The 27,693-nt window shown below is 44.9% G+C and overlaps 1 protein-coding gene across 1 annotated transcript in view; it reads left to right on the forward strand.

The window, feature by feature from the left end:
* The window catches only part of EHD4 (EH domain containing 4), an 87,639-nt gene that overhangs the window by 44,611 nt on the left and 15,335 nt on the right, over positions 1-27,693 (forward strand). Inside the window, exon 4 of the mRNA XM_047862713.1 lies at positions 19,850-20,262. Within this exon, the coding sequence (XP_047718669.1) occupies positions 19,850-20,262 (413 nt within the window). The remainder of the gene's footprint in view (positions 1-19,849; positions 20,263-27,693) is intronic.

Here is a 27,693-nt window from a genome sequence, read left to right on the forward strand (position 1 = left end):
GGCTCCAGGCTCCAAGCTGTCTGCACAGAACCCGACGCGAGGCTCCAGCTCACGAGTCATGAGATCATGACCTGAGCTGAAGTCGGATGCTCAACCGACTGAGCCACCCCATCTCCTGGTCCATTTCTTAAGCACATACTATGTGTCAGGTATCAGGCACTTTTAATAGAACAAGATAGACCCTGTCACACCTTCCTGCAGTCTACACCAGGGAGGGCAATGGATGAGCAGAAATACAAAACAAATGCAAGCTCAAACAAAGACTTGAAGAAAGTAATTGCTGAGTCCCACAGCAGGGGTGATCCTACTTTAGATGGGGAGTCAGGGGAGGTGTCTCTGAGGAGGTGGCATTCAGGCTAAGACCTAAAGAGTAAAAGGACTAGCCTGGCAGGGAGTTGGAGGAAGGGCATTGTAGGCAAAGGCCAAGGGTAGGTAAGACCTGACAGGTCCAGGGAAGGCTAGAGGCTTGTTAAGTAGCCAGGAAGTGGTGGGCATTGAGGTCGGGGGGGTGGGGGGGGCCCACTGGCGTGAGCTGCTGGCCTGAGGGAAGCACATGAATTTTATTCTGAAAGAAATCAGAAGCCATTGAGGGATTAACTTTTTTAACCTTTTCTTGATTACCTAGAATTATTGCTCTGAGCGTCTGGGAGTTCTTGTACTGAGCAGTAACAGAACCAGCCCTGGGTCTGCCACTCCCCTCCTTTGGGTTTGTTTGGTTGCTTGGTTTTCTCTTCCCTGGTTGTCATGGTCATTTCTTCTTCGGTGGGACCTGTCCTTAGGTCGCCATCTCTCCATCCCCCTTCTGCCCTGGAGCTGATGAGTCCAAATGATGCAATGAAACCCTCCTGCTGGGATACTCAGGCTCCAGGGAACTTGTTAACAGGCTACTTCTGGCCTCAGCACAAACACCATGGGGGAGTGTGCAGTGGAGCTTGGAAAGCAGCCTGTCCAGGAGTTCTGCTGCAGGCAGATCCCCACTTTAGGAATCTGCGGTGGTGCTGAGTCTGCCCTTTCCTATGTGCTCTCCCGCCCCCAAGCCAAGTGAAAGAAGAGATGATTACAAAGTTGGGAAACCTACCAAAATGGACTTGAGTTGTGCCCCACATTTGTATTTCAGTGTGAACGCCGCCCTCTCGGAGGCCAGGATGGAGGATGGGGTGAGGGTGGGGTCCTTGGATGGGGTGGGGGCAGCTCAGCACTCAGCTGGGCTCTGTAACTAACCAACATCCTCCCAGGCGAGGGCTTTGAAAGGAAGCGGAAGTAACTGCCCGCCCCACCGTGGTCCCTGGGCGATCCGGTGACTGCTGTTGCATTAGCCTCTTGGGCATCTGACAGGGAGTCCTGGCCTGACACTGCTGTCCTCTGCCTGTGCCTTCACTCCATGTAGGAGCACCCCCAACATCTCTAGACTTCTTTGAAAGTTAGGAGTTTTAGGAACCTCTAAAGAAAAATAAAGAAGAGATTTCTTATTTACATTTTCAGATGTTCAAAAGTTACTGCTATAATAAGGACATTCTTTTTTTTTATTATTTTTTTTTAATGTTTATTTACTTTCGAGAGAGAGCATGAGCAGGGTAGGGGCAGTGAGAGACAGAGACACAGAATCCGAAGCAGGCTCCAGGCTCTGAGCTGTTAGCACAGAGCCTGATGGGGACTTGAACTCATGAACCACAAGACCAAGACCTGAGCTGAAGTTGGATGCTTAACTGACTGAGCCACCCAGGTGCCCAGTGAGGACATTCTTGTCATGTAACCTCCATCCTGATTGTTATGTGTGGGAAAAGCCCTCTCCCCACAGTCACTGTGCACCAAAGGAGACCCCCAGACTGGAGGGTGGGAGTGATAGATTGAAAATGAAGGAATAGGGGCACCTGGGTGGCTCAGTCAGTTAAGCATCTGACTTTGGCTCAAGTCATGATCTCATGGTTTGAGAGTTCGAGCCCTGCATCGGGGGGTGCTCAGAGCCTGGAGCCTGCCTCGGATTCTGTGTCTCCCTCTCTCTCTGCCTCTCCTCTGCTCACACACTGTCTGTCTCTCTCCCTCTCTCTCTCTCTCAAAAATAAATATTTTTTAAAAAATTTTTAAATGAGAAAATGCAGGATTATAGGTGAAGGTGGAGCTGCATAGTGAGGAGCAACACTGGCCTGTGACGTTTTTCCACTTCCCTTGGCACTTCCACTTACCAGCTGGGTGACCTGGGCAAGTTATTCCACCTCTGTGAGCCTCAGTCTCCTCCTCTGTAAAATGGGAAGAAACATACTTTCTTCACAGAGTTAGATCTTGTGAGGGTCTGAATAATTGGTGTAAATACCTAAGTGTTCCACAGACTTTAGTAATGAAGCATGCATTGTGCGAGAGGTCCCAGAGTGTGGCCGGAAGTCAGGTCTCACGCACTGGCACTAGGCGGCTAGGCCTGTTGAGCCAGTGGATGTAGATGCATGCTGAAAATAGGGGCATTTTTGTTTCCCAGGGAAGCAGAGAGGGAGGCGGTGTGATGCAGGCAAGCTCTCTGTGGGCCCTGGCGGAGGCTGACCTCAGTTCAAATCCTGGCACCCCCACTTGACTGTGGGATCCTCAGTTCATGCTTTTATAAAGGGACCAAATTCTCCCTCCCAGGGCTGTTTGAGGATAAAGTGACATAACAACTATTAACCATTCGGCAGCGGTTTAGCTTTGTTCGCTTCATGGAATTAATTGGGTGGTCCCAGAATAGATGGACGGAGCGTGCAAGTTAGCTCGGCCACGTGCTCCGACGTTTTCCCAGGGAGAGCTGATAGTGCAGGTACTGGGACTCAGTCCGGCAAGGACCTTGCTTTTCCAGGAAACCCAAAACGGAGAGGGAACGATAAAGGAAATATGTGAACTTGACAATAGGCCTATGGAAAGAATGCCCGGGGAAGGCAGCCCAGGAAGGGAGCTGGGAAAACCTGCTGAAGACAGTGACCTGGACAAGGTGTCCTTTTGTGGCCAAGGGCCCCAGCTCTTGTCACTTTTCCAATTCTTTTCTCCATAATCTTCTTTCTGGTATCTGGGGATATTTCTCACACGCTCCATGACATAGTTTCCTCTAGAAACCTCCACTTCGCCAGGATTATTTTAGCCTCTTTCACAAAACCACCTCCTGCTTAAATCCAAATCACAAAGTAAAGTGCAAATCAGACCATCATTCAGCATTTCACCTTTCTGTAGTCTTCTTCAGTATAGCGCCATGTTGCACAAGTGTGTGTACATATTTGAGATGAAAAATTCAAGTTTCAGGAAGTTAGATGGTGAAGAGTGTCCCAGCCACACCCCCAGTTCCTCTTCCAGAGCAAACTCTGCCAGCAGTGTCTCGGTTCCTCCCAGAGCAGGAGAGTCCTGCACACTGCTCTGCACCAAGAATTTTCCACTTAGCAGTAAATCTTGGAGCGCGTCTGTGTCAGGACCTTAGAGCTGCTTCTTTTGTCCATCGTGTAGATGTGCCCAAATTAACAGCTGGTATCCTCTTGACGGATGGCATCCAGACCATTTCTGATCATTGGCAGTTTGTTACAAACAGTGCTGTAGAATATAGTTTTGCACACAGTGCAAATATATAGTTTGCACAGTAGGGTGCAAATGGAACTATATGATACAAAACAAACAAAAAACAAACAGACTCTTAAGTACAGAGAACAAACTGGTTGCCAGAGGGAAGGTGGGTGGGATATGGGTGAACTTGATAAAGGGAATTAAGAGGTACACACTTCCAGTTCTAAAAACTGGGCTCCTGGGTGGCTCAGTCCTTTGAGCATCTGACTTCGGCTCAGGTCACGATCTCATGGTTCTTGAGTCTAAGTCCCACATCGGGCTCTCTGCTGTCAGCGAAGAGCCCGCTTCAGATCCTCTGTCCCTCTCTCTCTGCCCCTCTGCACATACACGTATGTTCTCTCTCTCTCAAAAATAAATAAACCTTTAAAAATAAAATAAGTCACAGAGGTTAAAAGTACTGTATGGAATTGTCAAATCACTATGTTGTATACCTGAAACTAACATAATGTCAATTATACTTCAATGTCATGTCAATTATACTTCAATTGAAAAAAAAAATAGATGCACTTCTAGTAGTGAAATTGCTGAGTCAAAAGGAACTGTGGTCTTTTTTACTGTGTTAGCTGCTGACAAAATGCCTTGTCTAGAAGATGTACCTCTTCACATTCCCACCAACGATACAAAAGTGCCTGTTTACACCACACACCCTCCCCAACTCAGGGCATTACTGATTCCCCTCCCCTTATCTTCCCTTTATCTTTGCATTATCTAATAGGTAAATGGTATCTCATTATAATTCTAATTTTCATTCTTATTATCAGTGTGGTTGAGCACCTTTGCATATTTACAAATATTTTCAAGGTGTTTCCTTTCTGGAGGCATTTGACCATTTTGAAACAGCATTGGGTAACTACGTGTACTTTTATTTAATAAAATAATTGAGCCATTTTTTAAGTAAAGAACCCAGTGTGGATTAATATGGTCCCCACTGACTTGATCTGTCTTTCTATCTGTGACATAAACCCAGAAATAACTACCTCTGGGTAGTTTGGCTTTAGGAGCAGGTTAGCTGATAACTTAGCTGCTGGCACTGGCCTTCATGACTGGCTGTTGTCCAAATGCTCACAGAACACTCACGCAACACTGGAATTGTTTAAAAGGAGGAAAAGGGCAGGGCAGGGTATCGAGGGTCAAAAGTGGCTTGCAACTGTTTGTTGACCCCACCAGTTGTCATATTCTTGGTTTAACATTTCTCTTTAGAAAATGGTAGCTTGGAGAAATATTGTCTTTTTGCCCTTCTGAACCACGAAATGACAAGATGTATTGTCGAGGTAGGAGCTGTGTTTGTAAATATTTAGCCTCATCACGCGTGGGTGGAGACTGTGTCTTACTGGCATTTTGCCTCCATTGGAAAATGAGGAATGGGCAGTCTCCATGGGTGTGACACTTGATTCCTGGATTCTCTTACTTGTATTATTAGAAGGTTGGATCTGATGATCTCTTAAGCATTCTTGAATGCCTCCAATTCTGTGACTTTTCCTCTGGTAATTTCTTCCAGCCTAAAGTTGTTTGCAGTTGGGTGCCAAATTAACAAGTAACAAGTTTTTAATTAATGATTATTTTCATAATTAATGATAATTTTATCATTAGATGTAGTCACTGAGTATTCCTATAGCCACATGAGTGGTTTTACATTCTTATGCTGGTAATGTAACTAGCTGATACCTAGTATAGTTAACTTAAGATCTGGAAAGAATTCTTACTGATCAACTAACCCATCTGATATATGTAGAAACTGAGGCCCAGCAAAGTGAAATGGCTGAACCAGGCTCCAGAACTTGTAGGATTTTTTTGGTCAATTTTCAGCAAATTCCCTCTGTAAGCAGAGAGCCTAAAATGCCTCATAATGTTGCTGTCTTTTTCCAGGGCTCATTCCTCTTTAAATGGACCTGCTTCTTAACCTAACTTTTAGCCTGATAAGGAAAACAAGATATGAAACCCAATTTTCCCTTTGACTTGGTCACATGACCAGATGCCACAGCATTCATCAGGCCCAATACTCAAATGGAACCTTTCTCCATTCCCCACCTGTCTGCCCTATGGTGTGATCCTTGATGTAAGGAGCTTCAGGGTCACATGGCCCCCATCTGTCCCATCGTTATCTTTACAACATCCCCAGAGGAAAAAGAGACAGGCTATGAGGTTAGCTTGTTTATTTTAGGAGGAAACAGACCCTGATAAGTTAGTTCACAGAGTTTTGGACTAAATTCCAAAGGAAGAAGGAGTTGGGGGAGGAAATAGAAAATAAACAACACCAAGACCATCCAAGGACAGATTTGGTCCTTGGTTTTATTTAAACTGTGGAATGTTCAGTGGCCAAACCCCCTCAGGCCAGGCACAGGGAAACAGGGAGCTCTGTAACCACAGGGATCTTCTTGTAGCCAGTTATAGTCTCTCAGAGGTGGCCACTACCAGTTGAACACTTGGAGTTCATTGAACTTCCACAGTGTGTGCAGATATGGAGGTCACGGAGTTTGTCTGTTTCTCTTTTCTGGCTATCTTGTTGGTTCTCCAGGACAGGGTTTAGTATCAGCCCCTCCCCACCCCCAGCGGGAGCCTGGACCCCCACTCACTGCCGACCCCTTCCCCGCCCCTATTTACCCCCAAACCACTTGCACATCTGATCAGCTTTGTGGGGAGAGCTGGCTAGGGGTGAAAGGAAGTAGAGAGGCCAGCAAGAGCAAAGTGTCTGTGACTCCTCTCCTTACCAGCTTGTTTCCATGGCTCAGGCAAGTACAGCTGATGGAGGACTGCCTCTTCCCCCGGAGGTTATGTGTAGTGGCAAAGGTACTACTTAACCCACAGGCCTTCTTGAGATGGTGACAGGCTGGAAAAGGCTAGAAATCCAGACCCTAGGTAGAAACGCCATTATAGAAGAAAAGGAAAACCTTCCTTAGTAATATTGTTATCCGAGTCACATATGGACGAATAATTTTTACAGTCTGCTTATTCCTATTACAAAAATAATATATATTTATTGTAGAACACTTATAAAACTACTTTTAAAAATATCACAAAGGGGGAGCCTCAGTGGTTCAGTCAGTGAAGCATCTGGCTTCGGCTCAGATCACCATCCTGCAGTTCATGAGTTTGAGCCCCACGTTGGGCTCATGGATAAAAGCATAGGCTGTGGGATGCAAGTGCCTGGGTTTGAAACATGGCTCTTAGGAAATAGCTGTGTGACTTTGGTAAGTTATTTAACCTCTCTGATTCTCTGTATCCTCACCTGTAAAAGGGGGACAATAATAGCACCTGTTTCATGGGGTTATTGTGAGGATTATGGAGAGTGTGCTAATAGAAAGCTCTCGGGGCAGTGCAGGAATATTGAGAGAGTTCAGTCATATTGACTGCCGTCTTTAATTTTTTGCTATCATTCTGTACCTACCCCCAATCACATTTTCAGAAACAGCCTTTTCCAGTTGCAGAGTAAACTCAGCCTGGAAATGATGCAAGGACTCCTTGCACATGTTTAACTGAAGTGGCTGCTATTGTTAACAGTGACTATTTTTGAAAATATATATTTAATACCTGAGCAATCCCAGATATCTGATGTTTATTTTGAGATGATTTGTACTTCCTACAATTAGTAACAGCTCTTTTTTTAGAAACCCACAGAACTATTTAAGCAACTAAACCCTCTAATGTGCTAAAAATCAGTTACACTTCTCATTCAAGTTAATTCACTTTGTTAATCAGATTTATTTTACTGTTTCATATTTTATTTATTTATGTATGTATGTATGTGTATATATGTATAATGTTAAAATGCAATCCACCCTCTTAAATTTTGAGCGTTCAGTACAGTATTAACTCTGGGCACATCTTTTTTTTTTTTTTTCCCCCAACATTTTTTGTTTTTTGTTTTTTGGTTTTTTTTAATTTATTTTCGGGACAGAGAGAGACAGAGCATGAACGGGGGAGGGGCAGAGAGAGAGGGAGACACAGAACCGGAAACAGGCTCCAAGCTCTGAGCCATCAGCCCAGAGCCTGACGCGGGGCTCGAACTCACGGACCGCGAGATCGTGACCTGGCTGAAGTCGGACGCTTAACCGACTGTGCCACCCAGGCGCCCCTACTCTGGGCACATCTTATACAGCAGATCTCTTGAACTTACTCCTCTTACTTAACTGAAACTTTGTGCCCCTTGATTAAGAACGTCCCATCCCCCTCCCCTGCACCGTGCCCCTGGCAACCACCATTCCACTCTATGATTATATGAGTTTGGTTATTTAAAAAAAATTTTTTTTCAGTGTTTATTTATTTTTGAGAGAGAGAGAGAGAGACAGAGCATGAGCAGGGGAAGGGCAGAGTGAGAGGGAGACACAGAACCCAAAGCAGGCTCCAGGCTCTGAGCTGTCAGCCCAGAGACCGATGCAGGGCTCAAACTCACAAACTGTGAGATCATGACCTGAACTGAAGTTGGACGCTCAACCGACTGAGCCACCCAGGTGCCCCAAGTTTGGTTATTTTTAATGTTTTTATTATTATTATTTATTTTTGAAAGAGAGAGAGCGAGCAGTGGAGGAGCAGGGAGTGAGGGAGGGAAACACAGAATCTGAAGCAGGCTCTAGGCTCTGAGCTGTGAGCACAGAGCCCAATGCAGGGTTCAAACTCAGAAACTATGAGGTTGTGACCTGAGCCAAGGCTGGACACTTACCCAGTTGAGCCACCCAGGCGCCCCAAGTTTGGTTATTTTAGATTCCTGATGTAAACAAAATCATGCAGTATCTGTCCTTCTGTGAGTGACTTATCTCACTTAGTGTAATGTCTTACAGCTCCATCCATGTTGCAGAATCTCCCTTTTTTAAAGCCGCATATGGGGCGCCTGGGTGGCGCAGTTGGTTAAGCGTCCCACTTCAGCCAGGTCACGATCTCGCGGTCCGTGAGTTCGAGCCCCACATCGGGCTCTGGGCTGATGGCTCAGAGCCTGGAGCCTGTTTCCGATTCTGTGTCTCCCTCTCTCTCTGCCCCTCCCCCGTTCATGCTCTGTCTCTCTCTGTCCCAAAAATAAATAAACGTTGAAAAAAAAATTAAAAAAAAAAATAAAGCCGCATAATATTCTGTTGTATGTATAAACCACATTTTTGTTATCTATTCGTCTGCCAAAGGACATTAAGGTTGTTTCCATATCTTGGCTATTATGAATAGTACCACAATAAACATGGGAATGCTAATACCTCTTTGAGATCTTGATTTAAATTCTTTTGAATTTAATTCTTCTGAATCCCCAGAAGTGGGATTGCTAGATCATATGGTAGTTCTGATTTTCATTTTTGGAGGAATAAACCAAATTTCTTGAATACCTACTACACTCAATAGTAGGTACTGAGTACTGGGTATACAGTGGTGAATGGAATGAGAGAGTCTCTGCCCTCATAGACTTTCTGTCTTATAATCACCAAATAAATATATCATTGGAAAGTATAAGGGTTATGAAAGAAAAATCATTGGTGCTATAAGAATATGTCGCAGGGAACCTGATTTAGATAGTACAAAGTATCCTGTGGTGGGCTTTTGGGTTCCAAGCATGATTAAGACTTGGTCCCTGCTCTCAGGATGCTAATAATTTAGTGTAGTGGATGGGCTGCGGCAGAACACATATCTTCTCAGGAAGAAATGGGGAGAGAGGATCCATTCTACTCAGGTGAGAGGTGTCCCAGAGGGATAGGTAGCTGGAGATGGAGAAGGGGCAGGGCATTTGGAGCTAAAGAAAGTCTGGGCAAAGGTGGAAAGGCAGGGGGCTGCAGAATGCTTTTGGAGAACAGCAAAGAGCCCAGTGTGGTTTATGGGGAGAGGAGGGTGAGGTTTAGCAAGAGCCCCTGAGAAAAGGCTGGAGGGGTAATGTGGTGACTAGTCATGGAGAATTTGTAAACATTTGCTCTAGAAGGAATCAGGGCACCCAAAGTTTTGGAGATTGTCTCTGAGTTCTGAGAAGGGGTGGGAATCATGTGAGGACGAGATTGGAAGGGAAGGATCCCGGGGACAAGAACTACAGTTAAGAGGCACCACCGGCACATTCACAATGGCTGTGTGGACAGTCTGTGCTGGACAATCGACTAAGTGCTGGAGGGACACAAAGATGGATATGACACCTAAGGGACTTCTGGGAGAGAGGCTAGTGTTACACAAACAAATCAGCCCAGTAACAGCTGCAGTAGGGATATGAGGGACCTGGCATTTGACAGGAGCTGCTAGTTCTACAAGGGGCAGGCCAGTGCCCCGCCAAAGAGGAGAGGTCTGAGCAGAGTATTGGGCCATGTCCAACTGGGCAAGTGGCCTTGCCCACCCCAAGAATGGGGCCAGGGGCATGGGCAGGAGGAACCTGGCCTCAGTTCTGGCTGTCCTGCATTATCTTGCATCCTTTTATTGACACACATCTTGTTTAAAACTCATGTAATTAGCAACTTGGCTCTGGGAAGGAACTTAAGCATTTTTTCTTTTCCTGTTCTATTAAAAACAGACTGCCAAATTTGTTTTCTCAGGGCCCCCGCCCTATATTTACCTGAGCCAGGGGGCAACTGTTCTAATCTCAGGTGTCATTTCCTGGTGGGTGCCTTCAGATGGAGACCATGGTTTCCATGGGGGCTGTGATGGAAGCCCCTGATTGGATAGAAGTGGCCCCTTCCTTCCTGCCCCCTCCTTTTGTTCCCAGAACGTGGAGCCAGGATGCCAAGCTGGGATCTTCCACAGGACAAATTCTCTTTCTCAGCTATATAGCTTGTGGGTCCCTTTGCAAATAGAAACTACATTTTTAACCAGTTGGATTGATGACATCTCTTGTTTTGTTCTAGACGAATAAAAGTTCCATTAGAAGGTCTTATAGAATTGATGGGGCGTGTGGGTGGCTCGGTTAGTTAGGTGTACAACTCTTGATTTCAACTCAGGTCATGATCTCACAGTTCATGAGTTTGAGCTGTGCTCAAACATTGGGTTCTGTGCTGACAGCATGGAGCCTGCTGCAGATTCTCTGTCTCCTGCTTTCTCTGCCCCTCCCCCACTTGCTCTCAAAAATAAATATAAACATTAAAAAAAAAGTCTTATAGAATTGAAATGTCTATAATTGAATGAATAAATGTTAAAAATACATTGAGCACCATGGGACAATCTGTTATGATATTGATTCCTGTGCCCTCCTACATACTCATTAATACACACATACATGCACTACCGCCACACACACACACACACACACACACACACACACTTGAATGTATCCCAGGGTCTGCTGCATTCTACCTAGCTGAAACGGATTCTCATCCCTGACCCGTCACTGTGAGAAACTTTCTTATCACCTTGGCCAGAAGGTAGGACACTTGTGAAATTACACAATTCTCAAAGTTCCAGTGGATGAGCCAAATTTTACAATAACCTCTTTGGTGAAGACTGATTTCAACCAAAGCATAGGGCTCCTGCTTTAGTTAAATTCAACGCTATGCTCAGCAAGATGCACTGTGCAGTCCCCTTGATGAACAGATTTCAACTTCCTTGTCCATTCAGCAGTTTGTGGAGATGTGTATCTTTAAATAAGTTTAGCAGCCTTGAATTTGTTCTCTCTTCCTTCCCTTCCTTTCTTATGCATTTATTTATGTCAGTTTGATTGAAGTATAACATAATAATGCACTCATTTTGATTGTACAGTTTGGTGAGTTTTGACCAATGCACACCCGTGTAACCACTGCCATCATCAAGGAATAGAAACTTTCCATCCCCCTGAGAAGTTCTTCTTTGTCTGTGCCGCTTTGCAGTCAGTCCCAGCCGCCCTCAGCCAGAGGCAACCACTGATGTGCTCCCAGTCACTGCAGCTTGGCTCTGCCTGCTCTAGAATTTCCTATCAGTGTGTATTCTTTAGCGTCTGGCTTCTCTCACTCAGCATGGTGTTTCTGAGATTCACCCGAGCGGCTGTGTGTCAGTAGCTCATTCCTTTTATTGCTGGGCGGTATTCCACTGTACAGTTTATCCGTTCACCTGCTGAGGGACATTTGGATTGTTTCCAGTTTGGGGCTATTATGGATAAAGCTAGCAGCCTTTGTTCTACAGACATATGTCCCTCAGCAACCATTCCAAGCACATCCTGGACATTTGATCATTATTAGTTCATCCACTTTTGACTTTTCATTTAAAATGTATTGTTAAATTTCAAAATGTTTATTGCACTTCTAAGTTCCAGAGAGAGAGGTGTCCCAAAAGGTTGTTTAAAGCCAGTTTGGGGAATTTGCAACAGTTTTCCACAGAAAACAGTCCTTCAGGAAGCATTTGCTGAGGGCTGGTCTTGGTGAGCACTGTCTTGGTACTGTAGAGAGCAGGGTAAAAGGCCCCCGACCCTTGGGTGATCACAGCCCAGTGGGGGAAACACCTGTGACCTCAGATGGTACAGTTCTCTGGAGAGCTACAAGACCCTCTCAGGAGCCCAGGAGCTGGGGTGATTTTTCAGAGGCAAAGGTTGGTCTGAGTCAGAGCTGTGGTATTTCCACTCAGAAGTGGGTGCCAGGTGGAATGGGCTATCTGTAAAAAATAACAGTGCGTGTCTGGACCAAAAACAGTCAACTCCAAAAGTAAAGACACTATGTAGGCCAAACAAAATAGAGCCGAGGGCTTTGTTCAGTCTCAAGGCCACTGGTTTTCAACTTTGTTTTAAGTGGTAGCTCTTTCCCAGACCCCCTTAGCATAGTGTGGCTGAACTCTAGTGATGATAGCGACCTGACCACCCTCTGTAACAGAATCTTCTCGAAAATTCATTACTCTCCCCCCACTGGGTCCAGTGTATGCTCTGGTTATCCTGGCCAGTCTGGCTATGCACAGGACTTTTGTAAGCCAGGGAGTGTCTGTGATTAGAATCATAGCTTTATTTTAGGAGCAACTCAGGGCCTTTAAGACCAACTGGTAGAACTCCATCTGTTTCACAAACAAGAAAAGAAAGGCCTCTGGATCTTTGAGGGTCCAGCAGCTCTACAAAATGTGGGCAGTTCTGTGCTCAGTTGTGTCTTTCATTAGCTGTCTTCTGAACACTGATTCTTTCACTTTGCTCAAGCATCATTGCCCTGTCACCTTTCCCCTAATTAATTGTGTTTTCTCCATGGCTGAAGACTATGCTTTGTCCCAACCAGGCATCTTTCAACATATATTATGCTCCCACCATGCACCTGTTACAAAGGTCTTTTAAATAACCAGTAGAGGGGCGCCTGGGTGGCTCAGTCGGTTAAGTGTCTGACTTCGGCTCAGGTCATGATCTCACGGTTCGTGAGTTCGAGCCCTGCATCGGGCTCTGTGCTGACAGCTCAGAACCTGGAGCCTGTTTCGGATTCTGTGTCTCCCTCTCTCTCTCTCTGACCCTCCCCCATTCATGCTCTGTCTCTCTCTGTCTCAAAAGTAAATAAACGTTAAAAAAAATAATAACCAGTAGATAACTTGAAAGCTTTTGGAGAGCTTTCTAGATGTCAGAATGATTCTAAATGTCTCTCGTATGTTAACTCCAAAGCCCCATGAGGTATGTGGATGCCATTATTAGCCCCATTTTTACAGATGAGGAAATGAAGCACAGAGAGGTTAAGTAACTTGCCCAAGCTCACAAAACTAGTAAGTGATGGAGCCAGGATTAGACCCCAGGCAGCTGAGTCCAAAGCCTGTACTTTTTTCTTTTTTTCCAGCTTCGTTGAGGCATAATTGACAAACAAAAACTGTATTTAAGATGTACAATATGATGGTTTAATGTACATATATAGTGAAACGATTACTACAACTAAGCTAATTAACACATCCATCACCTAGTTACCACCTTGTTTCTAATTGTGTTTAATTTGCATTAACTTTACATAGTATAGAAATATGTATTTGCAAAAACAGTAATCTTGATGAATATAGTCATAGTGCCTACCCTAGACTTATGTGAAGATTAAGTAAATGAATATATGTATACTGATGAGAACAGTGCCTTAGTAAGCATATTATTAGCACTACCCATTATTCTTATTATTGTCTATAACTTTCCAACTGTGATCACTCTTATACTTCCGGTTAAAGCAGAAATATGCATGGCCCTCTTTACAAATTGATCATAGAGTTTCCTATCATTAATGATGTATTGACTTGTCTATCTTAAATAACTTGTAATGTATTCTCACAAGTTCAGTAAACAAAACCACTAGGTTATTTTTTTAAGTTTCTGAGTAATGATTTGGTAATAGAAAATCATGCGTGTAAGCACATAATATTCTCTTAGAAATTATAGAATGAGGAAATCCATATATATACTATCATCAGGAAATTTCACTGCAGTTGTTTGTTTGGTTCTTTCCGTATTCTTTGCTGGTGCCTAGATCTTTCCCCCACTGGAAGATAAGAACAGGTTAGGAAGGGGAGCCTCAAAAATCTTTTATCCTAAGTGAACGACAGTAAAAGAAAAAAATCTGACCACTGCCTTCCCTTTGTTTCCTATGAACTGCTTTTGACTCAGGATTTATTGTTGTTGTTACTGTTTTTAATTGGAAGCACTTTGTCAGGAGATTTCTTAGGACACCTGAAACTAATATAAGATGATGTTATATGTCAATTATATCTCAATTTTTTTAAGTTTTGAAAAAGAGTAAGGCCAGTACAAAGCCCATACTCTTAACCATGTCTTGTGCGACCATGAGGAAGACATGGCCCCTGCGGCTAAAGAATTTATGATGCTATGAGAGAGACCCATACATCCATCTGATTATAAAGTGTAAGCAAGAGGTTCAGGGAGCTCAGATGAGGAAGCAATTGAGTTCACCTAAAGCAGGGGTTGGGGTTGGGGGGAGGGCACAGAAACAATAATAAAAGCTTATATTTACTGAGAGTTTACAAAAGTCCCAACATTATACTGAGCATATTAAGAGCATTTTCTCATATAATTACTCAACAGCTCGATTTTACAGATGAGAGAATTGGAGCTTAAGGAAGTTAAGTAACATGGAACTGAATCAAGGTTTGGCCAGGTGTATTTGAAGGATGATAAGGATTTAGGCTAGATTTCTAGATCCTAAGCCAGAGGGGAAGGGCTCACCGGGACTAAGGTCCAGTGTGAGCAAAGACAGGATAACTTTCCTAAATCTAAAAATCCATGTTAGGGGCGCCTGAGTGGCTCAGTCGGTTGAGCGTCTGACTTCAGCTCAGGTCGTGATCTCACGGCTTGTGAGTTTGAGCCCCACGTTGTGCTCTGTGCTGACGGCTCAGAGCCTGGAGCCTCTTCAGATTCTGTGTCTTTCTCTCTGCTCCTCCCCCGCTCACACTCTGTCTCTCAAAAATAAATAAAAACATTAAAAAAAAAATTTTTTTTAATTTAAAAATCCATCTTCAAATAAGCAGATTTAAATTCCATGTTTCCTCAATTCTGTGATGCACCATCTAACCATCTATTGGTACCTTTTTAGAATAAAAAGAAACTACTTTAAATGTGTTTTGCTGACCAACAATAATGTAGACACAGCTGTACCATCCCATGCCTTGGTACTCAGTCCTGAAACCGCCAAACATGGCAATCATCTGGAGGGTTTGCACAACGTACATCACCAAGTCCAGCCTCAGAGATTCCGATTCTGTGCTTTTAGGGAGGGGTCTACAAGTCTAAACTTTGGCAAGCGCCTTATATGAATCTAATACAAGAGCACATCTTGAGAATCAATGATCTATAGATCCTTCTGAGTCACTTTTCCTTCAGCGGGCAGATTAAATGACATCATTAATTTGAAGTCATTTCTTTAAAATCAGCTGGAATGGGGCTCTTGGGTGGCTCAGTCAGTTAAGCATCTGACTTAGGCTCAGGTCATGATCTCACTGTTTGTGGATTTGATCCCTGCGTCGGGCTCAGTGCGGACAGCTCAGAGCCTGGAGTCTGCTTCGGATTTTGTGTCTCCCTCTCTCTCTGCCCCTCCCCCACTCACACTCTGTCTCTCAAAAATAAATAAGTGTAAAAATAAATAATAGAAAACTTTTAAAAAGTAAAATAAAATCAGCTGGAACTTTTTGGTAGATAGGTACTTGGTGCCTATCTTAAATCACAAAGAATAATTGAGCAAGACCTATTCAGCCTTAAAAAGGAGAGAAATTCTGACAAATTCTACAACATGGATGGACCTTGAGGACATTGTGCTAAATGAAATAAACCAGTCACAAAAAGACAAATGTCGTACGATTCCAGGTATATGAGGTACCTAGAGTAGTCAAATTCATAAAGACAAGATAGAATGGTGGCTGCCAGGGCTGGGGGGAGGGAGGAAAGGGAAGTTAATGTTTAATGGGTACTTAAGTTTCATTTGGGGAAGATGAAGACTTCTGGAGACGGGGATTGCACAGCAATGTGAATGTGCTTAATGCCAATAAATTGTACACTTAAAAATGGTTAAAATGGTAAAATAATAATAACAACAAGTGTGCATGGAAGAAAAATGAGCTGACCAACCTCTCCCAGCTGTGGTAATTCTTTGCTTAGTGACACTTAGTGTCTGAGACACTTAGTGATTTCTTCACCTTTGATTATACTCCCTAATATGTAACAAATAATCCTTTTACACCTGCATGATGACTAATAGAATACATTTCTATCTACCTGTACCTTAAGTTTTCCTCATTACTTTAATTTTTTTAATGTTTATTTATTTTTGAGAGAGAGAGTGCAAGCAAGCTAGGGGCAGAGGGACAGGGAGACACAGAATCCGAAGCAGGCTCCAGGCTCTGAGATGTCAGCACAGAGCCCGACGCGGGGCTTGAACCCACCAACCATGAGATCGTGACCTGAGCTGAAGTCGGACACTTAACTGACTGAGCCACCCAGGCACCTCTCTCCTTGTTACTTTAAAACAAGAAAATGTGGCCATGCAGCCATTCCTCCAAAGATGAGTAATGGCTTCACTTACAGTAAACTTACATCTGGCAGCTCTATTCCCACTAACTTTTTATTTCCATGAAGTATTGGAATGATGTCTTTGACTTCTTTATTTTGTGTGTGTGATTTTTGCCTTCTTCTTTTTTTCGAAATGAAGATTATCTTTATATTTTTTTAATATAATTTATTGCCAAATTGGCTAATATACAGTATGTAAAGTGTGCTCTTGGTTTTGGGGGTAGATTCCCATGGTTCATCACTTACATACAACACCCAGTGCTCATCCCAACAAGTGCCCTCCTCATTGCTCATCACCCACTTTCCCCTCTACCCCACTCCCCACATCAGCCCTCAGTTTGTTCTCAGTTTGTATTTAAGAGTCTCTTATGGTTTGCCTCCCTCCCTCTCTGTAACTCCCCCCCCCGCCCCTCCCCCATGGTCTTCTGTTCAGTTTCTCAAAATCCACATATATATGAGTGAAAACATATAATATCTGTCCTTCTCTGACTGACTTATTTCATGGAGTGATGTCTTTTAAAAAGACATTTAAAATAACTATAGGAGCCCAAATTTAAGTGGAAGTTTAAATCCGTGGTAATGTCAAGGCCAGCCACTCAATCCGGCGGTCCTTGGAGGAAGAGATGCATGTCTCCATGGCTAAATTCACACATGTGCCAGTGGTGACAGTGAGGGGAGTGGCAAGTCTCTCTTGGCACTGATTGTAAGAGTATTTCTGAACAGAAATACTCACATGTGGAGAAAATTATGCACCAGCCGTGGTTTTTGGTAGCAAATCAAAGAAGCTAATTCTGGCTACCTGAGGCAGAAAAGGAAATTTGCAGAAAATCAGGTTGTTCACCGAGTTAATGGGTATGTCGGAGAGCTAGTCTCGAAAACTAGCTTAGGAATCCACCACCACTGGACTGTCAACTCAGCTCCTCTGCCATGAATAAATTCTCATTTTCCCTGTGGCTTTGCATCCTTCTGTCAAGATTTAACACCCCCCTCTGGTGGAAGGAGATGACTCTCTGGTTCTAGATCACCTGCCTGTACCGCAGACTGCCAACGAGTGGGGCAAGGGACTGTCTGCCACACCTTCAGCTTCTGTGATGCGCGGGGGACCCCACCCCTCCCAATAGGAAGGGTGTTCAGCAAAACTCAACTTGCATCCACTCCAGTGTCCACATGCAGCTCCTTCTAGTGGTCACTTCCAAAACATCTTACCTGACTACCAGGGCATAGCATCATCATTCACCTGCTGAGGGTCTCCTACCTGGGGTTTGGGGCTCTCTGGCACCCAAGTCTGTCTCAAATGACAGAACCACTTTGGGAGGCCTTATGTTCTGGCCCTGCAGGGACAGAGCTCAGAGTGAAATCTTGACTCTGAACCCTTACATACTACAGTGTGACCCCGTTCAGTAGGTCTTTGATCTTCCTCTGTTCTAACCTGACTACTGATAGTGATCAAAATAAACTCTGGCCCACATTCTGACAATTACCTTTGCCTTCCTTGTCCCCAGGGAATCAGGGAGTGCCACCAGGAAAGACAGAATAGAGAAGTGAAAAGCACAAACGGGAAATATACAAACATGTAATGATGATAAACACCATATATAGGGCGGTGCTTTCCTCTGGGGGATGTGCTTGGGGAGGGGTCTACGGGGGGCTTCAGCATTTCTGAATGTTTTGTTTTCCTTATTAAAATTGTGTCTGAATCCTTTCTTTCTTCAACTACTCCCCTTACACCTGTTCTTCAAATTTATGGAAACTTTAGTCAATCGGCCCCCTTTATTTTTGAAAATAGATCATTCCCTAGACACATTCTTATCTACCTCAGATCCCTCAGAGTCAGTCAGTATCCCAAATTTGGTATTAATATTTTTGTATGTTTGTATAGTATGTAACCATTGGCTCTTGAGTATTGCTTTGTTTTTTTAACATTTTAAGTGAATGTTATCCTACTGTACACATTCTTTTGAAACCTGATTTTTTACTCACCAGTCTTTTGGAGATTGGCCTGTGTTGACAAGTGAAAATCCAATTCATCCTCACTGCTGTATGAGTATTTTGTAATATAAATAAAGTAGACTTAAATTCTTTAAAGTATCTGAAGCAAACAAGGCCAAGTGTCAAAATTTATTAAAGTTATGGGTTGGGTATATCAGCATTCATCATATTGTTTTCGAGACTTTTATGTGTGTTTGGGAGTTCTCAAAATCTATTAAAAGGGGTGATAGCACCAAATAGGAGTCAGGAAAGTTGCCATCTGGGCTTTAACTGGGCTGCACTGAGACTGAGTCCACAGCTAATCAGACTGAGATTAAAAATAAACCTGGTCGGGACGCCTGGGTGGCTCAGTCAGTTCAGCGTCTGACTTCAGCTCAGGTCATGATCTCCCGGTTCGTGGGTTCAAGTCCCGTGTCAGGCTCTGTGCTGACAGCTCCAAGCCTGGCTTCGGAGTTTGTGTCTCCCTCTCTCTCTGACCCTCTCTTGCTCATGCTCTATCTCCCTCTGTCTCTCAAAAATAAATAAATGTTAAATTAAAAAAAAAATTTTTTAAATAAATAAACCTGGTGGCACTAGTCTCCTCTTATTTGCTTTTCATGGGCCTCTGCCTCCCCAGGGAGATGCCCAAAACAGGCCTTGACCATGGCCTGTGAGGAGTGTTTATGTAGCTGCACGATTTGGAGTATACTGGCACATGGCCAAACCGAACTAAACAGAGTCTGTTGTGGGCCTAGCCATTTTTAAAAAGAAATTGGCAAAAGACATTTCACACAATGGCTGTGAGACATGATTTTTTTTTTTTTAATATTTACAACTTACTTAAGATATAAATAGTCCAAATGATAAATACTGGTCAAAGTTTGGGGCATGCCAACCTTTGGCCTCCTTAACACTCTTAAAAACTTAGGAGAAGATAATTCTTCTTTTGTTGTGCTTACTAGACCCCCCCATGAGACCTCAAGTGGCCCCCGGGTTTTCTTCCTTCACCATTTCTGCTTCTTTCAGAAAAGTGAGACTTTGGTAGAAGGGAGAACTTTTGACCCAGGGCCTGTGGTTTTACAGAGCCATTGATCAAATTTGCCATTCATCCCCAGGACTGTACCAGGTGAAATGAGAGACTTGTGGGGACTAAATGAAATGACAGATAAGGAAGTAAGCGATGCCCAATCAAAGTGCCCATGAGCACCTTTTCAGTTCCTGTTTCTTCCCAGGGAAGGGTTCCTAGGGTCCTCAGCATTATCTCCTGAATGCATCCAGCCCCAGGGGACTCATTTGAAGTGATTTTCAGTCCATGGAGCCTCCACTGCCTCCTTGGAAAGAAGTGCTCTGTCCTTGGCAGCTGCCAGAGAACCAGTGAGTCCCCAGCTCTGCTAGTAAATGCGTCTTCTGAGCAGTCGGCCACACTGACGTGCCCTTCTCTCCACCTAGGCTATGACTTCTGCCAGGTCCTACAGTGGTTTGCAGAGCGAGTCGACAGGATCATCCTGCTGTTCGATGCTCACAAACTGGACATCTCAGACGAGTTCTCGGAGGCCATCAAGGCCTTCCGCGGCCAAGATGACAAGATCCGCGTGGTACTGAACAAGGCCGACCAAGTGGACACGCAGCAGCTGATGCGCGTCTACGGGGCCCTCATGTGGTCCCTGGGCAAGGTCATCAACACACCCGAGGTTCTTCGAGTCTACATCGGCTCTTTCTGGGCACAGCCCCTACAGAACACTGATAACCGCCGGCTCTTCGAGGCCGAGGCCCAGGACCTCTTCAGAGACATCCAGAGCCTTCCGCAGAAGGCGGCCGTGCGCAAACTCAATGACCTCATCAAGCGAGCGAGGCTGGCCAAGGTGAGCCAAGGAGACACGGTGGGCAGCAGGGGATGCTTCCCATTCTCTCCTCTCTGAGGGAAGGTGGGGATGGGAGAGGTTCCATTCTAGGGGACCTCAGGAATGGAGCACAGAAGAGGTTAAGAAGGGAGCCTCAAGATCAGTACGTCTGTTTAGGTTCTGGCTCCTACTCTGTGGTCTTAGGCAAATGAGTCAACCTTTCCAAACCTGTTTTCTCATCTGTAAAATGGACCCAGTAAAAGCACATCATAGGGTGCTTGTGAGGATTCAGGGTGACCTGGCTTGCAGAGCACACAGGAGGGATCATGCACTTACCACCTGGAAGCTGCTATTTTCTTAGCCCAATGGGAATGTAGCCAGCTGAACCAGAGGGGTGGCATTGGTGGGACCAGTATGGTGCTGAGATGCCAGCATTAGTCACCCTGGGTCTAAGGCGCAGAACCCGATGTTACTGCCTGGAGCCAGGCAGGAAGCTAGATTCAGCCTGGCCCATGGAGTGTGCTGCTTTGGGGGTGGCACCCCATCCCCATTCTGGCTGGGAGCCTGTAAGCATGCCCGCCAGGCCTCTGGGCTCTTCCACCTTGTAGCTGAACCTTTCAGCAGCCCCAGGGGTGGGTACACAACAGGGTAAGTGGTCATCTGGTAACCACCCTCGAGTACTGTCATTGATTCTGTCACGTCTCTGAAGAGAGAACAGCACATGACTCCTCTAAGAAAAAGTATGGAAAAAAAGACGGTTCTTTAAAAGTTGTGTGCACATTTCATAAAATCATATTCCTTTGGGACGCCTCAGTGGCTCAGTTGGTGTGGCTCAGTGGCTCAGTTGAGATTAAGTGTACGACTCTTAATCTCAGCTCATGTCTTGATCTCATGGCTGTGAGTTCTAGCCCCATGTTGGGGCTTTAAAAAAAAAAATCCTGTTCCTCTACTGCTGTAAGTGCCCCCAGAGTTTGTCTAGTCTCAATGATCATCAGAAGCACTCTGGAGCTTTAAGCAATGTAAATCCCCAGGCCCTGCCCAGGAGCTTCTGATTCAAGTGTGTCTGTGCATGTCTGTGTGTGTATATGTGAGTGTGTGCGTGTGTGTGTGTGTGTGTGTGTGTGTGTGTGTGTGTGTGTGTGTGTGTAAAGCTCCCCAGGTGATTCTGATAACCAGCCACATTTCGAAGCCAGAGGTCTATCCACTCCTGCAGTTTAGAAGGATGAGGTAGAATAAACGATTTCTCCAGAGTCATCTAATCCATGAGTAACAACACTAGAACCAAAAGATAGCCCTCCTGCTCTCAGCCTCGCCCTGTGCCTTTGTCGTGTCCGCTGAAACCAGTCCACAGGCCTGCCTCTCCAAATCCACTCATACCCTGGTCAGGGTACTTCCAGTTTACTTCCCCCTTTGTCTTCTGGTGGCAAAAAAACCATGTCCCCTCCCTTATCCTCTTGTTGCACAGAGAGTGACTTCTGGTCTGGCCTTGGGGTCCAGCAGGCCAGCCTTTTAGAATCCACTACCCCTTGCCTCATTCAGTCTGTATTGCTCAGCACCCCTGGGCCGGGACTGGGGAGCCTGGATGGTAGAAGAGGAGGCCCCAAACCGCCCATTACAGAGTGGTGAGCTGTGTGCTGATTGAGGTGTGGACACCATGCTCTGAGGAGGGGGTTTGGCCAGGAAAGGCAAGAGGCCTTCTCTGAGGGTGACAGGCGGGCAGGCGATTGGCCTTCTAACGCCTCCTCATCATTGCCCAGCAGCCTCTATCTTCATGCCAGGATGCTCACCCAGCAGCATCTCTCTATAGCCAAAGAGATGCCTCCCCGGTTGCTACAGCTCCACATGTAGGACCTCCATCTGCTCTTTTTCTCTCTGCTTGCCATCACTCCTGGAGCATGCTCACACGGACTCCTGGATCGCCCAGCTGATTCCCAGTCACCGTGCACCCGCGAGCCACCATTCTTTATCCTTTCTTCCAGGCTGCTTCCTTTCTGGAGCTCCAGCCACCTTGTTCCAGTTCTGCAAGGCAGTGGTGCTAACCAGTTTGTAAATCCACTTATTTGCAGCTTTGCTGGTTTCTCTTGTGTGCTAGTCCTGGGCCTAATGCTTAGTGGCAGGAAGTCTGTTTTTTCCCCATTTGGTAACCCCTTAGCATGTGATATTTCTCTTCTTCAGCTGATACAGCTGAACTTACACTTCAGGATACACAATACCCAACATTATTTTATAACCAAAGCAGAGATATCATGTGATAGCTTTGGAGATTTCAAGATTTTTTTTAACTATTTATAAATGCCCATGGACATTTCTATTTTACCAGTCACTGCTGAAGGCCTAGTGACTCAAGACGCAGCTGTATTCGGTCACATAAATAAAGAGCAAAGAGCTCACTGGGCGTGCCAAGTGCCTTGGGACTTCTCTGCCCTCCTTGAGCATCAGGCCCTCTGAATGGATCAGCGTGGCCACAGAATGCTGCTCTGTACTGACACTGGGAATAATGAGAGCCTTGTGTAGATGCAGGGGGTGGGGGGCAGGGGCGGTCAACTTGCTGAGCTTACTTCTAGGAAAAAAGCTTGTCTTTTTTTTCTTCCTAAGAATAGTATCTGGCTTGTTCCTTTTCATAAAGGAAAATGTGTGAAGTAGGGATGTTTCCAGGCTGAGCCTCTCAGTGCCAGTGTGCTGGGCGGTACCATCCTGCGAAGGGGGACAGGAAACACTCTCAGGCAGATAAGAAGCAGAACTCAACGCAGTGGCCTTAGCCACTAACCAATGTCATCTGCTTTACACCATCTGCGATTTTATGGCCATTTGTAAACTTGTTGCCTAAATGGACAAGGAGTCAGTCGCCTGAGTTTTTCTCTTCTTAGCGTTTGTATTTCAGGAAAACGCTCTTTGATTTTGGTATACTGATCTTTATTTCTCTTGATCCGGTTTTGTAAGCCAACCTTACTGAGGGTCTGCAGTATTCCAGAAGCTCTACAATTTGTATTGCATGTGTTATTTCATCTGATCCCGCCAATAACTGCACAAAGCTGGGCATTATCTTTGTTTCTCATGCAAGGGAACTGTAGCTCAGAAAGGTGAAGTAACTTGCCCAAGGCCTTACAGCCCATAAGTTGTAAAATATAAATTCAAGCCGTAGTTAGTTTGACTCCTTGGTCTGGAAACCATTTACCTGAAATGCAGAGTGGACAACATCTATAATTTCTCATCGTGTCCTTACTTTCTGCATTAGTCTGCCATTCTGTGTATTCTATAAAATTGTTTATCCACAGGAACCCTGCAAAGTTTAGGGGTTCATCAAGCTGACAATTTGAAAACATGCGAAGGATAAGTTTTCAGATGTCACCTAAGAGATGTCAGATCTGGGTTGGGGTGTGCCCTGTATCTATTTATAGAACACCTTAATTCAACAGACGTCACATCCCATCCAGAAGTAAAGAAGTGTTATCACTAATGTCCTGCTGGGTTCCACAGTGATCAAACTCAAGGTGTCCTAAAAAGGACACTTTAATAATTGAAAAATGGCACTCTTACCAAAGATCTCTTGAAATGTAATGGTTTCCCTGCTTCTTCTTAATATATATATATATATTTTTTTTTTTTTTCACAACTCTCTATTTCAAGGAATGAGAAAACCTTAGAGTGGGTTTTTTGGTTAACCTCAAAGATCACATCTTCATGATATCAATATGCATCCTTTTTTGAAGACTGTTTACAATCTAAAATGCTAATCAAAGCTCATTTCATGATTCTTTGGGCTATTTTGGGAAAGCCCAAAAAAGTATTTAAAATATAGAATTCAGTTTTATTCAGCTATAATTAAAATAGCCAAAGTAGGGAAATTAGACTCTTGCAAACAAATCCCAAATAATAATGCTTATGGAATAAACGAACAAAAATAAAAAGTGAGGACTCCACCCTTTATAAACATTGCCCAAGAGTAGGAAAAGTTCCCACCCCTTTACAGATCTTCACCCAACAACAACAAAAAAAACATTTAAGGAAGGAACAGCTAAAAGTGAGAAAGAAAAGGAGAGGTCAGTGATTTTCAGGGTTCACCCTAGCTCTGTGGCACTTAGTTTTGTCTTCAAAGCGTGTTCTCCAGTCACGTGTAAAACCCAGGGCCCAGCTTTCCAATCTGTCTGCACTGCCAATTCCTTCTGTAGAGAAGTTAGATGTTTTGAAATTCGCCAAATGGACCCAGGCTAAGGTGTGAAAATCCTTCTACGGTGGCCGATGGCGACCCACTAATGCTTAGCCTACCAAGGGACTTTTAAAAATAGCTCCGTCAGCTGTGGGTATGTGTGTCAGTATTTGTGTCCATGTAGGGAAGCCTGTGTCTTTGAAGGTTGACCTCAAATGAGTGAGTGGGTGGGCCCCCTTGAGTCCCCTTTAAGCTGTTCAGAATCAGGTGCTGTGGGTGCCAGCTTTGATTGCAACAGACTAACAAACCCCCTGCTCCATGGGAACCAAGAGCTGCCTTTTTCTACCTCTTACAGTCTCACAGTCTTACTACCCCATGGGTCCACCTTTTGGGTCTCTACTGCATTAACTGATTTTTTCTATATCCCCATAAGCCCAATTTTGAAATATGCTGATCCCCTGATGTTAAATGCTCTATGCAAGTTTTAAGCTGGGCCTACAAAGATGCAGGTCTCCAACAGGTTGTGTTAGCTAACAGATGAGGTCACATAGTATGACCTACACATAGTGTGGAACCATGTTCTCCCAGCCTGAATCCTCCCCTCCAAACTGCTCCCCAAATTCCATGAGGATTTCCACTCCTACTGACCATAAGCACTGGAAGCTTCCAGCACTCGCTGCCTGGGGTTGCCCTCCACACCCAGGATGGATATATCTAATATCACTCTGAGTACATGCTTCTCCACCTTGGATATATATGAACACTTGTCACTGGACACAGTTAATGCAATTGTAGCAGAGTATATATGTGAACTAGATATAAATCCATGTATATTTAAAGGGAAGGACATCTCAGGGCACCTGGGTGTCTCATTCGGTTAAGCGTCTGACTTCAGCTCAGGTCATGATCTCGCGGTCTGTGAGTTTGAGCCCTGCTTGGAGCTCTGTATTGACAGCTCAGAGCCTGCTTCAGGTTCTGTGTCTCCCTCTCTCTCTCTGCTCCTCCCCCATTCATGCACTTTCTCTCTCTGTCCCTCAAAAATGAATAAATGTTAAAAAAAAATTTTTTTAATAATAAAGGGAAGGACATCTCTTTTTGCTCATTGAGTTATAGCCCATAAAGAAACTGACATTGTGATCCACTTGATCTATCCTCAGTCATCACCATTGGATGAAGTGGGGCTTTCCCAGTTTTATACATAAGAATGTTCAAAAGCCAACCAGAGTTCAATGTCACTGACTTGTGAATGAAGCTCTTGGGACCCAGATTCATCCTATTACTATTCAAATACATAGAACTTATTAACTTTTCAGTAACTATTAATAACTCAGTAAGAGTTTATTCATTATTCAGTAAGAACTAAAGAACCACAAGCCTTCTCTGGCATTACGAACCCTCCAGCTGTTGGTCTTTGGCCATTAGGCAATAACAAGCAACATTTTTACTCCTCTTTCTGGTGTATCCAAGTCCATGATCTCTTTTGATTCTCATACCAACAACCCTGTGAGGTAGGAGTTAAAACTTCCAGTCTGTGCATGAGTAAGCTGAGGTGGAGGGCTAGAGTCACCTGGCATTGCTCAACAAGAGGCAGGGGTGGCAGGGCGTGAACCTGGCCTTCCAGCCCCAGGTCTCATCATGCCTCTCCTTCTCCTCTTTCTCTTCCCTCTTGTCTTTCCTTTCCCCCTTCTTCTCAGTTAGTTTTCTGTCATTATAAAGAGGAAAATATTTCAGACTGTTTCCACCTCCTTCCCCAGGACCATCGCCTGGTCTGGCCCTCAGTCCTGTGTTTATCTGGAAAGACTTCTTTGACACAGAAGGGCAGGAATGAGCCTCCAGGCTGTCCCCTCTGTTTACCAAAAGTCTTTAGAAAATTACAAGGTGCCATCCTGCCAGAAGAGTGCCGTCTTCACCCACATCCTATGTGGTGTTCATAGTGTTGTGTGCCATAATATATGCATTTGTGTGTGTGGGGGGGAGGGAGACTAAATGCCCTTCCCATGGTGTCCCTGGGAGTTAGGGACAATCAAAAGCCAAAGTTTTTGGCTTAAGCCAAAACAAAAGCCTCAAGTCGCAGTTTCCCACACTGTTGTCCCATAGGACACAGTTCATTTTCAATTCCAGATTTCCAACACCTTTAGTAACATTTTTTAATTCATACCCACAGAAAGCAATTAAGTCTGTAAGGACAGGAATGAGACAGTTGAATGCCAGTGCCGGCTTTGCACCTCCTAACTGGCTCTGTGACCTTGAGTAAGTCATATGAATTTCCTGGAACCAGGAGTTCAGTTAGGTACAGGGGGTCCCTTCCAGATTTAATGTTCCATGACTCTAAGGATTATAATTTACCTTATGACTTGATAAGCTTCTTAAAGGCAGGGCCCGTACAATAGTATCTGACCCTATGTTATTGTCTTAGGATGTCCATGGAAGGGCAGGAGGGGTTGGCCATGCAGAGGCAGCACAACAGGAGACTCTCACAAAATAGGCCAGTAGAACATTCTGGAAGTGGAGGTTGAGGCTGAGAGCAGACTGCAAGCATGAACAAGGTACCTGAGGGTCCTGACTCAGTGCCAGACAAAGTGGAAGGAGGAAAGAATGGGGGCCTGGTGCAAGAACCGGCCAGTTCCTGTCAGGGCACCGGAGGTCTGGTGTCCAATGGCAGCCCATCATCCGGGAGCCTTGGTCATCAGCCAATGAACACCATGAGGGCTGAGGTGAGAGAGCAGGTGCCAGGCTGTGGGTGGAGAACTGTGGCAGGTGCACATCACCCAGAGTCAGGCCAAGTGAAGCAGTGTTAGAAACTGGTGCCAGTCCTACTGGTGCCAATCCTACTGGAGCTGGGGGCTGCGTGGGGAGTCAGCCTCCCTGAGCAGAGGCCTGGCAACTCAAAAGGCTCACCTTAGGAGGTAGTGAGGAAAGCTTGGGGAGCCCTGCAGGGGTCTGGCACAGCCCCCGGGCTGGGATCTGGGGTGGGGTTCAGTAAAAAGCCCTGGTAGATAGTAGACTATGCCGCTTGGGACCTCCTGCTTCAGTTGGGGCTGGTTCCAGAGTGGGGCAGGCCTGCGCATGGAAGAGAGAGGTATCCATAGGCCCAGTCCAGAGGTTCCAGTAGGACCGAGGCCAAGGAAATGACACAAGGATGGCTGGTGAGCAGCTGGTTCTCCACTGGAGTGTGGCAGACCCTCCAAGTCCTTCAATGTTAGCCACGGCCTTACCCCAACCCCACCAAACTGAGCCAGACATTCATTGTCCAAGGCAGGGAAATTACTAGTCTTACCACTTATTCATCATACCCTCAGGAATGC

This window comes from Prionailurus viverrinus, chromosome B3 (assembly GCF_022837055.1).
Source record: "Prionailurus viverrinus isolate Anna chromosome B3, UM_Priviv_1.0, whole genome shotgun sequence".
NCBI classification, from domain to species: Eukaryota; Metazoa; Chordata; class Mammalia; order Carnivora; family Felidae; genus Prionailurus; species Prionailurus viverrinus.